Consider the following 14,277-nt stretch of genomic DNA (forward strand, 5'->3'; position numbering starts at 1 on the left):
AAGACTGCAGCAAAAGGCAACAAAATCAAGATATAAATTTGGCATTTCAAAGCGATAGATGACTGACAGGTTAGCTTGATCACCGGTGCTCGACTTTGGCTCGACAAACAAACTCGAAGTCTCAAACGTTATTTCCTCCTCCTCCTCCCTGATTTTTTTCCTTTTCTTTTCTTATTAAACCAGATTCCTGGCTGGGTTGATATGACTCAACACTGCTGCTAGAAGACAAATCAAGTGGACATACTAAACTTTTTTGCAGAGCTTTCCCCCATGGCCAACGCAATGAACTTTTTCTATGCTCTGGCAAGTCGCAAGACCCGATTATCTGGTAAGGAAAAGAAATATGAAATGCAGACTTTTTTATAACCTCAATTTTTAACATTATTTTTATATGTATCCTGCAATATTGTTCTTGATGGCTATCAAAACTTTCTGATTCTAATTGGTGAGCTAAAAAAATGGAAGAGAAGGAATTTTGTATATCGGGGAAGATGGGATTTGAAAACTATTTTAAAAAAAGGTTTATTTAATCCCTCAACCCAATGAATCAGCCAAGAGACCGATCCTCATTTTTCATGCCCATCGAAATACTTCTCTATGAGTTTATGTCATATTCTTCCGAAAAATAACATTTTTAGTGATTTCCACACACCACCCTCAATCCTATTGTTGTTCTACTTGCAAAAAGAAGGGCTAAAAAAAAAAAAAGGAAAAATAAAGGATATGAGCCAATAATATAAATTATATTTTAAGTTTTTATTTTATAATTTAAGTTATTACATTAAAATAATTTTTAATTTGTTATAGTATTAGAGCTGTGCTGCCCTGATGATCAAGATATCACGAGTTCAAATTTTATCATTTATAATTATTTCATAAAAAATAAGTATAAAATAATATTAACATGTGTAAATTTCAAGTTCAAAAAGTTTTTATTTGAAGTAAAATATTAAAAAATAATATAAATTATATATTAAAAACTCTTATAATAATTCAAATTCAAATTATTAAATTAAAATTGATTTTTGATATTTTTTATTTGATTAAAAGATTCTTTTCATTCACACTATTATTTGTGATGAGAATCGCTCAGTCTCCGAAATAAAAAGTTGCAAGTGTGAAACTTTAGAGCCCTTTTGTTTTTGTGCTCAAAATCATATTTAAATGCATGTTTATGAATATTATAAATGTTAATTTTTAAAATAATTTTTATTTGAAATATATTAAAATAATATATATTTTTTATTTTTTAAATTTTCATTTTAATATTCATTAAAAAAACATAAAAAAATTTGAAACTAAAAAAATTATTTTTTAAAAAATTTTAAAAATATAATTGGACTGTAATTCCAAACGGATAACAGTGGTATTTGATATATGTAGAAGTGATTGTTTTTTAAAATATTTTTTATTTAAAAATATATTAAAATAATATTTTGTATATTTAAAAAATTTAATTTTAACATAAAAACATAATAATAATAAAAAAAATTAAAAATATTAATTTTAAGTAAATTTTGCAAGAGCATGGTGCAACCATGTAGATAAACAATATACATTTTGAAAGTGTTTTTAACATATAATTTTTTTAAATTCGTATTTTTTTAGTTATTTTTTTATAATTTTAATATAATGACATTAAAATAAAAAAATAAAAAAAAATATTTAATATATTTTAAAACAAAAAAGACTTCCATTCTCCATCACAATGCATTACATGAATAGTGGACCACAAGTAAAAGCGAGAGGCCATTTCTTTGGTTGCTTGCATTTGACAAAAAAAACAGACGAATGAGAACCTGGAGGTTCATGATGACTATAACGTCTGATCTCGTCGCATGAATTCTGCTCTTACATTTTCACGTTTGTGCCATCCCCACCACTGTAATGTCGTCGTCTCCATCTAATTTCCTGAAACGTGTCTTCAGTTTTGCATGTTTTTCTCAGCAGTGGCAGGTGATTCACTGTACACTGACATCTACATTTTTTCCCTTATTTAAATCCGATTATCTGCATGTTAATAACGAGACAAAATCTCTCCCCAAAATCAGAACAACGTTTCCAAGGACAAACGTCGTCCGGTGTCAACCAATCAAACATAGACACGCAAAACGTAATCAACAACGCCGCTAACGTAAGCGGTGATTCCCCGGTTGTTAATTACATTGCCTGTTAAGCAGAGGACAGTACTGATTACTGTGATTCGTTAGCTTTTGTGTTTTTTTGGTTATAATGTTTTTTAAAATATTTGTTATCTGAGGTAATTAAATTTATTCTTGAAAAAACATTTTTAAATGTTTTTATGGGATGCTGTAAAAAAAAAATAATGTTGTTTTAATATATTTTTAATTAAAAATATTGTACCATAATACACGCAAAGAAGGGTGCGATAACCTGAGGTACCGGTAGCCTAGAAACGGACAATAATTCCACTAGGTTTGAAATAATTGCAGGATCAGACTTCACTGAAGGCAGAGACGTAGAGAGAGAAATTTCATTTCATTTTTTCGAAAATAAAAGCGCAGTACTATTTGTGAGGCTTGCAGAGAAAGAGAGACACAGAAACAGTGTACGAGTGGTAATGGCAGCGACTATTGCTGAGACGGTTGCAGAAGAGAGAGAAAGTGAAGCAGAGAAGCAAAGAAAGGACACTATTATTATTATTAGATCAGATTTTTACTACTATTTCTTTTCCTTTTCTTCTTGTGAAGCCAAACGGACCGTAAAGTTCTGGCTCTTGTTGTTGCTTCAAGTGAAGCGGAAGTTCATTTTGATTGCGCTGCTGTTGCCGTTACACTTTCCGTAGAATCATTCCCTGGAATAATTAATTATTAGTTTCTAGTTCAAAAACAGACGAATACTATTAGTTTTGGTTGAAATAATGATTAACGGAAGTAATTCTGTGGATATTAACCGCAATGGAATTGCGAGCAGGGGCTGGAGTTTTCCGGTGGCTTGCGAAGGTACCTATGATAATTGACAATGATTTCCTTTCCTTTTCTTTTGATTTTTTTAGGTTTTACTGGATTATTGCTGTTGTTGTTTTGGCTCGAGTAGGATCAGAAGATGCACTGTACAAGGAGCTATGGCACGCTTGTGCAGGTCCGGTAGTGACAGTGCCTCGCCAGGGAGAGCTTGTTTACTACTTTCCTCAAGGTCATATTGAGCAGGTTCGCTTTCATTTGCACCCTCAATTCTCTCTCTCTCTCTCTCTCTCTGTGTTTTTTTGTGCATATTTTTATGTTATTTTTTGTGGTGTGTATCGTAGGTTGAAGCATCGACGAATCAGGTTGCTGATGATCAGCAAATGCCAGCTTATAATCTCTCTCCGAAAATCCTCTGTCGTGTGGTTAATGTTCAATTGAAGGTAATGTAAATGATACTATCTGTAGAATTAGGGTTCACTGAGTTAGGATTTTATGCGCTCGTTTTTTTAATTGCAGGCTGAACTGGATACAGATGAAGTGTTTGCTCAAGTCATTTTGCTTCCTGAAACTCAAGTATGATTTGTTCTTGTATTTCTTAGATATTTAAAATCTTCTGATGTTAATTGAAAAAAACTAAATGCTGTTAAAATTATGCAAACTTGCCAGCAAGATGTGGAGTTGGTGGAGGAGGAGGATTTGCCGCCTCTGCCTGCACGTCCTCGGGTGCATTCCTTCTGTAAGATGCTTACAGCGTCGGATACAAGCACTCATGGTGGATTTTCAGTATTGAAACGGCATGCTGATGAATGCCTACCTCCATTGGTCTGGTTCCTTTTCTTACGCCAATGTCGGATGTTTCGTCTCTTTTGGGTTAATGTTATTAATGGCTTTATTGTTTCTCTAACAGGACATGTCCCTACAACCTCCAGTGCAGGAGTTGGCAGCCAAAGATTTGCATGGAAATGAGTGGCGTTTCCGCCATATATTTCGAGGTAATTGTTATCAGGTTGGAATTGATTTCTTTGAATATGATTTGTGCTTTTACGGATCATCTTGTTACCGGTTTCTCTGGTTAAGCAACCATCTTTGTACATGTTGAAGTTTGCTTGCTCTATCTTCATTTGTGTTGAGTACTGTCAGTTTAAGGATTGATTATCCCCTTCTGTGCATGTTTTCAAAACCTTGGATCAATGATTGGTTATCTAGGACTCTTGGTTCTAACCTCTAACAGTGTGGCTCTGCTCTGCTCCTCTAAAATTAGTCAACTGTCGACTTTCCTTTTTAATAAATGAGTAGATTTTCTCTTGAGAAGTGATGCAAGAAGTCTTTCACTTTGATCTTCTGTCGAGTTCTAGTTGATTGTCTCATTTTTACAGCTTGTTGATCCTGATTTATTAGATAAGATATTACCTATTCCTCGGTAATATACATGCTTATTTACATGCTATAGTGGCCATGTGGAATAGTTCTCATCTGATTTAATTAAGTTGGTAATGCATTATTGTGAATTCCAAATTGCAGGTCAACCACGAAGGCACCTTCTTCAAAGTGGCTGGAGTCTCTTTGTCAGTGCCAAAAAGCTCGTGGCAGGAGATGCTTTTATTTTTCTTAGGTTTGCTATAATCTTCATTTCCAATCGCTTTGAAGCTGGCTAGCCCTAGCTTGCCCTCAAGTATTTTCACATTGCAACCCAGGAATAGTTTTGGCACCTTTTTGAAACAATTTTAGCAGGTTTACCTGTCAGAGCTGATTCTATGGCAAGCCAATACAGCATCATTGATTTCTGGGTTTTTATTTCCAGGGGTGAAACTGAAGAGCTTCGTGTAGGGGTAAGACGTGCCCTGAGACAGCCAAGCAAAATCCCTTCTTCTGTAATATCTAGTCACAGCATGCATATTGGTATCCTTGCAACTGCATGGCATGCTGTTTCAACAGGATCAATGTTCACTGTCTATTATAAACCAAGGTTTGTGACTTGTTCTTTATTTGCAATTTATCGACATCGGCAAAAGATGTTTCCTTGTATCTCTTTATATAAACTGGTGAGATTGTTACATATTTTAAAATTGAGTAGGGTTCTGGATGATATGCATGGTTTGTAGTATGCATTTTGATCATCCTGTGTCCATGGTTTACTTCATGCATTCGATCTGTTTCAGGACTAGTCCTGCGGAGTTTATTATTCCAGTTGACAAATATATGGAGTCTGTCAAGATCAACTACGCTATAGGGATGAGATTCAAAATGAGATTTGAAGCAGATGACGCTCCTGAGCAAAGGTATGATTTTGAAACCTTCCCATTTTTAAATGACTTGGACTTGAACTTCCACCTGCAAAAGGAAAGAAAAAAAAAATGTCAGTTGTAGAAGGGGGATGGGGAGGCATTAATATGTCTTTTCATCATCTGTGGCCAGGTTCTCTGGCACTGTGATTGGAGTTGAAGAGGCAGATCCAAAGAAGTGGCCTCGCTCAAATTGGAGATGCCTCAAGGTGGTTGCATATCTATAGCTTATTGGAATGTTGATTATTTTTCTTTTGCTTTGTGTTTGCTAAAACCTCCTCACACTTGCTTTAGGTTCATTGGGATGAAACTTCTCCTGTTCACCGTCCAGACAGGGTTTCCCCTTGGAAAGTAGAACCTGCTTTGGCTCCTTCTATGGATCCCGTTTCTGGGTGCCGATTGAAAAGGCACCGTCCAAACACGGTGACATCATCTGCAGACTCCTCTGCTCTTACCAAGAAAGGTATAACTAGCAACCTACAAGTCTGTACACTTCATTTGTCATTTTCTGGTTATGAATATCTCTGGTTATACTAATGTCAACTAGATAACGGTCCTTCAAGACACATGCAACATCAAGAAATCTTGACCTTGAGAAACACACCCACTGGGAAGAATTACTCGGACAATAGTCACAATCCTCCATGGGTTCTATCTCAAGGTAAGGACCAGAGCACTTTTGATAATAGGAGATTTGAACCAGATGACAGGATTCCTTAATTAATGCATGGTGCAAAACTCATGAACCCAACGACAGGAACTGGAACCCTGCTTAAATCTTATGAATCCAGTCGCCCTTTCTTTGGGCTGTACTCTGATGATGTTGACCAACCCAGTAAGCTTACTTCAGATGAAAAAAGCATGTTCAACTGGCATTCAGCTCCCATGATGTACACAGGCCACCCATTTAACATTTTGGCATCTAGCATGGAAGCGCAGGCGGCAAAAGATAAAGATACACAACAACAGCATGGAAGCCGGTTCTTGCCTTTTCCATATGCAGACAGTTCTCCTCATCCATCGAGATCTAAACCACAGCATCTTCCTTTTCAACAATGTAATGAGAGAACAGCTAAAGATGATAATTACAAACTTTTTGGTGTCTCCCTTTTTGGGAATTCTAAGGCGCTGGAACCAGCCACTATTCACAGGCACTCCGCGGATAAACCACAACATCAAATCAATGTTGCATCAGATCATCTACAATTGTTGGGTTCTGATAGATATTTGGAGCAATTAAAGCATCCAAAGAATGCTAGATGTGAGGAACAAGAGAACATTTTCCAAGCCTCTTCTTTATATTCAAAAGATGTCCAGGGCAAGCCTGAGGGTGGTTCAGCAAGAAGATGTGTAAAGGTTGTTACCTATTTTAATGCAGTGATTGAGTAAAACTCCTTTTATTGAGAATATTTTCTTCTTTACTTTGGATAAGAAACTGCAATCTGTATGTGTGGCCTTTATTGGTTTAGGTTCACAAGCAGGGGACTGCTGTAGGGAGGTCTCTGGACCTGGCAAAGTTTAACGGCTACAATGAATTGACAGCAGAACTGGATCAGATTTTTGAATTCAATGGTGAATTAGTTGCTCCTAACAAAGATTGGCTGATTGTTTTTACTGATGATGAGGGTGATATGATGCTTGTAGGAGATGATCCCTGGCAGTAAGAACTCAAACCTGGGTCCTATTTTTCTGTTTGAACATGAATTGATCAGCAAATCACTTCTTCACGGTGTTAATCTTATGATCATGCTATGTAGCCTGCCAGACTTTCGCAACTTGAACCAAGTCGCTGTTTTTTGTATGATGTAGGGAATTCTGTAGCATGGTCCGCAGGATCTTTATCTATACTAGAGAGGAGATAAACAGGATGGAGCCACGTTCCCTGAATCTTGAAGCCGAGGGAAATTCACGAAGTACAGACCAAATGGTTGATTTGGAAAATCGAATTTCGAAGCATCTTCCAGCTGTGAGTCCCTCGGAGTGTCAAGGCTTGTGCTACATGACTGGCAGCAAGGTTAGAGATGCATCTACTTGGATACCCAAACCATAATTTGAGAAACATCTGAAAATTTGGTGCAGGGAATGGCATGTACATTTTTAATGGCTAATCAACGACCAAGATCTTGTTGAACCACCTTAAACTCAAAAGTATTTCTATTTTCTTTTAGATTTAAACTTCTAATCTCGTTTTGCATTTTGTGGTCAAATGATTTTCCCACACCTTTTCCAACTTCAGCGGCATCCTCATTTTTTCCTTTTTGGAAAGACCAAGCAGGCTAGGAAATCTTTTTATTCCCTAATGTTTTTTCAGGTAATGAGGCCGGAAAGGTGATACAAGCGAAGTCGTTGCATCATGGCCAGGATGTCAGATTTGAGGCAGTTACGATGCCCCTCTTCTAGGCTTTTCTTCTTATGCAGCATGTCTGTTTGGTAGATAGATAACGCTGCCTATGTACTGTTCATTTTTTTATTGTCACTTTTGGGGGAGGTGTGGAAAAACAGCACCAGTTGTTTCTATCAGCTTTAGAATGCTTGGATATGTATGTATACTAGGGGCAGACCAGGGCACGATGTCCACCCTTTCCTCTGTTATATATGCCCGGAAAAAGAATTGCTAGACACAAGCTCTCGTCTGTCTGTTCCCGTCAGTTTTTGGATTGTGGTGTAGGCAATGCCCTATCACTGTCTGTTTTTTTTTTTTTTTTTTAAATATTTTTCCCATACCAGTTTGTATTATTTCACTAATTATCTTTGCCGTTCTCTTACCTCTTATTGGCCACCTTCCTTGCTTCAAGCAACAACCAACAATGGCTGGGCTTTTTTCTTTCCTTTCTGCTTCTGTTGTATTTGTGTAATTCAGTGGCACAAAAAGATTAGGCAAGCCACAAATCTAAGCTCGGTGTTGTTTAACCAGTGTTCAAATTGATCTCCACGATAAAAAAAACAATGGCTGGCCTTGCTTGAGATAAATTCGGGGAACATGATCGAATAGAAGCATTCCTGAGAGGAGCAGGATTCAGTGGCCATGCTCAGTTGCAACATCGAAATAAAGGCATTTAAACATAATCAAAACAGCCAAGAAGACATTATAATTCTTATAGCAACTAACTAAATAAAGTGGCCGTCGACTATCTACTTGCATCGGAGAAGGAGAGCCATTCCCAAACCTGCAGGCTGTGTTAACTCGAGTATATCACCTCTCTCAAAAAAGGATTGATGAAGGGCCTTCACGCATTTTTCAGCTTCACTGTCATTTACTATCAAAGAGATGTTCACCTGATACAAAGAAAATATTTGTTAAAACCAAGACATCGATGCATAAATGCTGGACAAATTGTTCATTTGAAAGACCTTTGATGCTCCTTGTGAGATCATCTGCACATTGACTCCATTCGTTCGAAGAACATGGAGACCCTGCCATGGAAGAAGCAAATAATGTGAAGCGTCCAGGGAAAAAGAAGATTTATCATGTGAAATGATTCGAATCATATAATCCAAGTGACTCTGTAGCGGAAAGAGTTCTAGAATTTCAAATCAACTAACAATTAATTCATGATGTTTAACAACTTAGATTTACTTACTCCATGGAGAAGACAATAATAGAAATTTACAATTAGAACGTATGAGATTATTATAAAAAGATCCATAAAATTACTTTTATTCAAAATCTTGAAAGTAACCCAAAACTAATTTTTCTATCCTCCCTTTAGCGAAGTGTAGAAAATATAAGTACTCACAAATAAACTTTAACATTAAATATAAAAACTTTTGGCTTTTAAATATGGACTAAGCACATAAATTTTTTTATATAAAAAAGTATGTAAATATTTATTTTCTCACTTGAACCTATAATTTAAAACAAACATAATAAATCTTCACCTTAGATTAAATTGAGTCTATTTACAAAACTTGAACTCTTTTTTAATCACCTTTACTAAACATCTCTCAAGTATTACACAAATCAAGTCTAAGTAATGTTTGAACTTGATTGCATGGATAACTTGTGTCATTATACTGTAAAGTTCTAAATGTACCAATCTTCTTAAGAAATACAATACCATATGACATGATATCTACATAGTGATACATGATATCGATATATTTGGTTCTTTTATGATACATTCGGTTCTTGATAAGATGAATAACAATCTAACTATCATAATGTATAATAGTCAACTCATGTGACAAATCAAAATTACAAATCAAATCTTTCAGCCATAAAGCTTATTTCATTACCTATGTCAATAAATTATGCTTAGCCTATATTGTAGACAAGGCAACAATGGATTGCAAGATTGTTTTCCAGCTAATGACATACCTTGAAAGAGTGAAACATCACCTGTTAGTAACCTTCTCTTATACAAATCACCAGTATAATATGAATTTACAATATCCTTAACACTATTTCTAATGACATAAAGTTTCTTTCATCGTATTTGTCAATGCCATATACCCAGCCTCTATTGTAGATAAGGAAATAATGGATTGAAAACTTGCTTTTCAACTGATGGCACACCCTTAAAGAGTGAGACATAACCTATAAATGACTTTCTCTTATTGAATTTACCAGCGTAATATGAATTTACAAAGCCCTCAACATCATTTCTAGTGCTACTACTCTTTTTATATACCAAATCAACATCTATAGTGCCTCTAAGATAATGAAATATCCTTTTAAAGGCTTGCTAGTAAACTTTATAAAGATTTTCTATAAACTTGCCGAACAACTAACAACATGTCAAAATATTTGGATAAGGGCACATCTTAGCATACATAATAATCATGATTACATTAGCATATGGAACATCAGGCATGTGCTCATTCTCCTTTTTATTTTTTTGTGACAAAGCTGAAGATAACCTAAAATGGGCTGCAAGTAAAGTACCCACTGACTTGCAGTCTTGCATACCAAAATACTCAAGTATCTTCTCAAGATACTTCTTTTATGACAAGTATAATTATTCAATGCTTTGATAAATGTGTATATATATAACTAAAATCTTCTTTATTGTGCCTAAATTCTTCATTTTAAACTCACCAGTCAATCAATCCTTCAAATCGTTGATCTCAAACATATTTTGAGGCAATTAAAATGTCATCAATATACAACAAATACATAAATAAATCATTTGAGAGCTTTCTCAAATACACACATCTATCATAGTCACTTTTAAAGTAACCATGTTCAAGCATAAAATATCAAACCTTTTATACCATTGTCTCAATAACTGCTTCAAGCCATCAAATGAATTCTTTAATAAGCACACATAGTTTTACTTATATTAAGCTATGAAACCTGTTAAGTCATCTGATGTAATGAAACTAATATCAAATGTATCGTACTACAAAAAAAAAAATATAAAGTTATATTTTTCTTTCAATGAGTGTTTAGAAACATAAATGGGTTTGTTGTTATGCTAAAAATTCTTTTCTTGCTAGGAAATAGAGAAAATGTGTTTCATATATATATGAAGTTATTTTTTTATGCATGAACATAAATAAACATTGTTTTTACTTTTTCATGGATAAAACATTTTTTTGCTAGAAAAAAAGGACTAAATTGGTAGTCAATCAAGAGGAGAGTTAAGTTTTTATATGTTAAACTTATTAAGAAAAAAAATGTCTTCTTCCTCTTCTTCTTTTGAACTAACAAGAGAAAATCTCGATAAAAGTAAAAATCTTCTGAAACAAAGGAATCGATTTTTCATTTTTTAGGGGTTAAATAAATTTTTCGGAAAAAAATGGACGAAATATGCTATAATAAAGAACAGGGAGGGGCAGAAATTTGTAACCTTGGGGCTAGGGCACCCAAGCCAAGGCCCTAGCCCTCTTGATTCATGCCAGAGCAGAATGATTTTCAAAAGTTGTTATAGTGGATGCAGATTGTGATTGCATATTCCATTTTTTTTAAAAAAACTTTATATTTCTATTTCTAGTTCAAAAAATTAAAAAAAAACAATAAAAAATAGAAACCGGTATGAAATTAAACGGCCATTAAGAAAAAAAAAAAAAAAAATCCTGTATGAGCAACTTGTCGTTCATCGCATTGTTATTACACAAGCTACGGCTGTTTTGTCCTTCTTTCGTCAATACATCTTCTTCAGCTCCTGTATAGCGATAACAACTTATTTTAACAAGAGTTCTTCACATATTTTTATTATCCAAAAATTCAAAGTTTCTGAACATTCCCTGTATTCAATGATTGTCCACTACTGTTTCGCAGCGCCATTTCTCAATCCTTAGCCACTAATCATAGCTCATGACAAGATTCCACTAAAAATAAAAGCTGCAGCAAAATTTACTCAAATGCCATCATGGTCTCTCTAAAATCAATTCCTCCTTCACTCAAAACCCATGAAAATAATAACAAAGCTCAAATTGAGAGTGTCCACTTGATTTCTCTATCTAAAGAGGGAAAGCTCAAGGAAGCTCGTGAATTTCTCAAACAAATGGAGGAGGCTGGTATTTCTGTCAGCCCTCGTTCTTATCGATGCTTGTTGGAAGCGTGTGGAAAGTTTAAACTTTATTGGATGGGAGATTGATTCATGAAGTAATACAAAGAACAGTGAAAGTCCCATTTGGGTTAGCCGAGAATCTAGTGCTGTCAATGTTTGTGAACGTGGAAGCTTAGTTGACGCACAAAAGGTGTTTGATGAAATGAGTGAAAGGAATCTGGTTTCTTGGAATACCATTATATCAGCTTATGCTGAAAATGATGTTTTTGATAAAGCTAAAGCTAACCGAATGGGTCCACTTATAATGGGCTTTTACGGTCTTTGCTAAATCCTTTCAATTTGGAGATTGGTAAATAGATGATACATTCTCATGCTATAAGAAGTAGGTTAGTAGGTTATGCAATGATGCGCACTTGAAATGTGGTTGGTCAGAGGGAGCTGAGCTTGTTTTCAACAAAGTGAGTGAAAAGAATGCATTAACTTGGACTGGGTTAATGGTGGGGTACACTCAAGCTGAGAGGCAAATGGATGCTTTGGCTTTGTTTGCTAAGATGGTCAATCAAGGTGTTGAATTGGAGGAGCATGTGTTCTCGATTGTTCGAAAAGCGTGTGCTGGCCTAGAGGAGTTGAGTTTTTGGGAGGCAAATTCATGGTCATACTCTTAAACTTGGGTTGGAATTTGAAATTTCTTTGGGAACTCCTCTTGTGGACTTGTATGTTAAATGTTCCAAGTTAGAAATATGCTTCTAAAGCATTTGAGTGTATCAATGAACCGATGATGTTTCTTGGAGTGCTTTGAACACTGGTTATTGCCAAATGTGTGAATTTGAGGAAGCTCTCGAAACTTTTGAATCATGGAGGACTAGAAGTGTGGATATAAATTCCTTCACTTATACAAGCATTTTCCAAGCATGCTCTGCACTCACAGATTTCAACAGTGGTGCCCAAGCTCATGCAGATGCAATAAAAAGCACTCTAATTGCATATCAACATGGAAAGAGTGCAATGATTACCATGTTTTCAAGTTGTGGCAGATTAGATTATGCCACTCGAGTCTTTGAATCAATAGATGTACCCGGGGCAATGGCTTGGACTGCTATAATTGCTGGTTATGCTTGTCAAGGTAAGGCTGCTGAAGCTCCAAAGCATTTCAAAAGGATACAGTATTGTGGTGTTAGATCAAACGAAGTTACATTTATTGCTGTTTTAACTGCTTGTAGTCATTCGGCTCTGGTCACGGAGGGCAGACAAGATTTGGAGTTGATGAGTAGCGAGTACGGTGTTGTTCCAACTGTTGATCATTATGATTGTATGGTTGGTATATATTCCCGAGCTGGTTTTCTGCAAGAAGCACTTGAACTAATAAGGAGTGTGCCATTTTCATCACATGCAAAGAGTTGGAAATATTTGTTGGGTGGGTGCTGAACCAATAGGAATCTTGAGATTGGGGAACTTGCAGCTGAAAACCTCTTTCAACTGTAACTAGAGGATACTTCAGGTTATATATTCTTGTGTTTAACCTGTATGTTTCATTTAGGAAATGGAAAGAAGCAGCTAGTGTTAGAAAGATGATGACACAAAGAAGTTTGAGGAAGGAGGTTAGCTGCAGTTGGATTACTGTAATGGGTAAAGTGCTCCAGTTTATAGAGGGCGATAAGCACCACCCTCTGACGGAAGATACCTATTCAAAATTGGAAGCTGGAAGCATTGAATGATTCTGTTATAAAGATGAAACTGACCTTTTGAGAGGTGTATCAGATAGTTTGCCAGGGAGGAAAGAACAGCCTCTAGTCCATAGTGAGAGATTTGCAATAGCATTTGGTCTCATATCTACACCAAGTAATGCTCCTGTTGTTCTTTTCAAGAACCTCAGGGCTTGCAAGGACTGCCATGATTTTGGTAAACAAGTGTCGTTGATCACAGGACGTGAAATCATCGTTAGAGATTCTTTCAGTTTCCATCACTTCAAGTTAGGGGACTGTTCTTGCAATGACTACCGGTGATCCTACACAACGTTGCATCACAACAGATTCATTCGTCTCATAATGCATGGAGAGTAGGAAAGTGAAACAGAGTTGTGTGCTCTGCACTGCTGCCACGAGTGCACGCATGACTTGCTTGACAAGATCTGTTACCACATGGATTTTGCTACTGCAGCCCCGTCATTTCTCGCAAGTGCAATATGAACCAATCATGGTATGAGAATAGTTTATACAAGGTCATCAGTGACAGATTGGTGCACTTGCAAATGATGATGCGAAATTACCTCTACTATGCTATTATTTTTTGGTGGGGCTATAAAGTACGAATGTACAGTGTAAAGGTGAGGCTTTGTGAGCTGCCACGTTTGAGGGTATCAAATACAAGCAAGCTGCAAACTTGGGGATTTTCTGTTCATGACTGCGATAGATTTGATTATATTATGTGTGATTATGCTTTTTTGGGGGTCCATATGGCACCGTGTGATGCTGCTGTTCATACTAAACTTCCGTATGGTTGCTTTGGCAACTTGATTGATTATTTATTCAATATTGGATAAAACGCGATAAGTGGTACAATTATTTATTCTTTCTACTAAATTATTTATACTTTTAGAACATATTTAAGTTAAGA

The 14,277-nt window shown here is 35.8% G+C and overlaps 1 protein-coding gene and 1 pseudogene across 2 annotated transcripts; both read left to right on the forward strand.

The window, feature by feature from the left end:
* The first annotated feature begins 2,444 nt into the window (after positions 1–2,444).
* On the forward strand, positions 2,445–7,974 carry LOC118054429 (auxin response factor 2B). Of its 2 annotated transcripts, XM_035066017.2 has the most exons (16): positions 2,448–2,963; positions 3,058–3,170; positions 3,269–3,367; positions 3,444–3,500; positions 3,594–3,749; positions 3,835–3,919; positions 4,449–4,539; positions 4,729–4,893; positions 5,087–5,206; positions 5,343–5,418; positions 5,504–5,672; positions 5,757–5,870; positions 5,967–6,565; positions 6,679–6,869; positions 7,019–7,223; positions 7,521–7,974. In XM_035066017.2, exons 1-16 carry the CDS (start codon positions 2,882–2,884, stop codon positions 7,539–7,541), a joined length of 2,343 nt encoding a protein of 780 aa, XP_034921908.1. In that variant the 5' UTR covers positions 2,448–2,881; the 3' UTR covers positions 7,542–7,974. The 2 variants fall into 2 exon arrangements, with proteins under 2 accessions (XP_034921906.1, XP_034921908.1); XM_035066015.2 differs by lacking the exon at positions 7,521–7,974 and having other exon boundaries at positions 2,445–3,170; positions 7,019–7,514.
* Positions 7,975–11,231: 3,257 nt separating this feature from the next.
* LOC118054559 (pentatricopeptide repeat-containing protein At5g13270, chloroplastic-like) lies at positions 11,232–14,232 on the forward strand (annotated as a pseudogene).
* Positions 14,233–14,277: the final 45 nt, after the last annotated feature.

This window comes from Populus alba, chromosome 3 (assembly GCF_005239225.2).
Source record: "Populus alba chromosome 3, ASM523922v2, whole genome shotgun sequence".
Classification (NCBI taxonomy): Eukaryota; Viridiplantae; Streptophyta; class Magnoliopsida; order Malpighiales; family Salicaceae; genus Populus; species Populus alba.

Excerpts from the sequence above, each read along its gene's own strand:
- LOC118054429 (XM_035066015.2), top strand. The coding sequence starts at position 2,919 with ATGGAATTGCGAGCAGGGGCTGGAGTTTTCCGGTGGCTTGCGAAGGTA. Across the intron at positions 4,540-4,728 it reads GATGCTTTTATTTTTCTTAG|GGGTGAAACTGAAGAGCTTC; the intron begins GTTTGCTATAAT and ends TTTTATTTCCAG. Across the intron at positions 6,566-6,678 it reads CAGCAAGAAGATGTGTAAAG|GTTCACAAGCAGGGGACTGC; the intron begins GTTGTTACCTAT and ends TTATTGGTTTAG.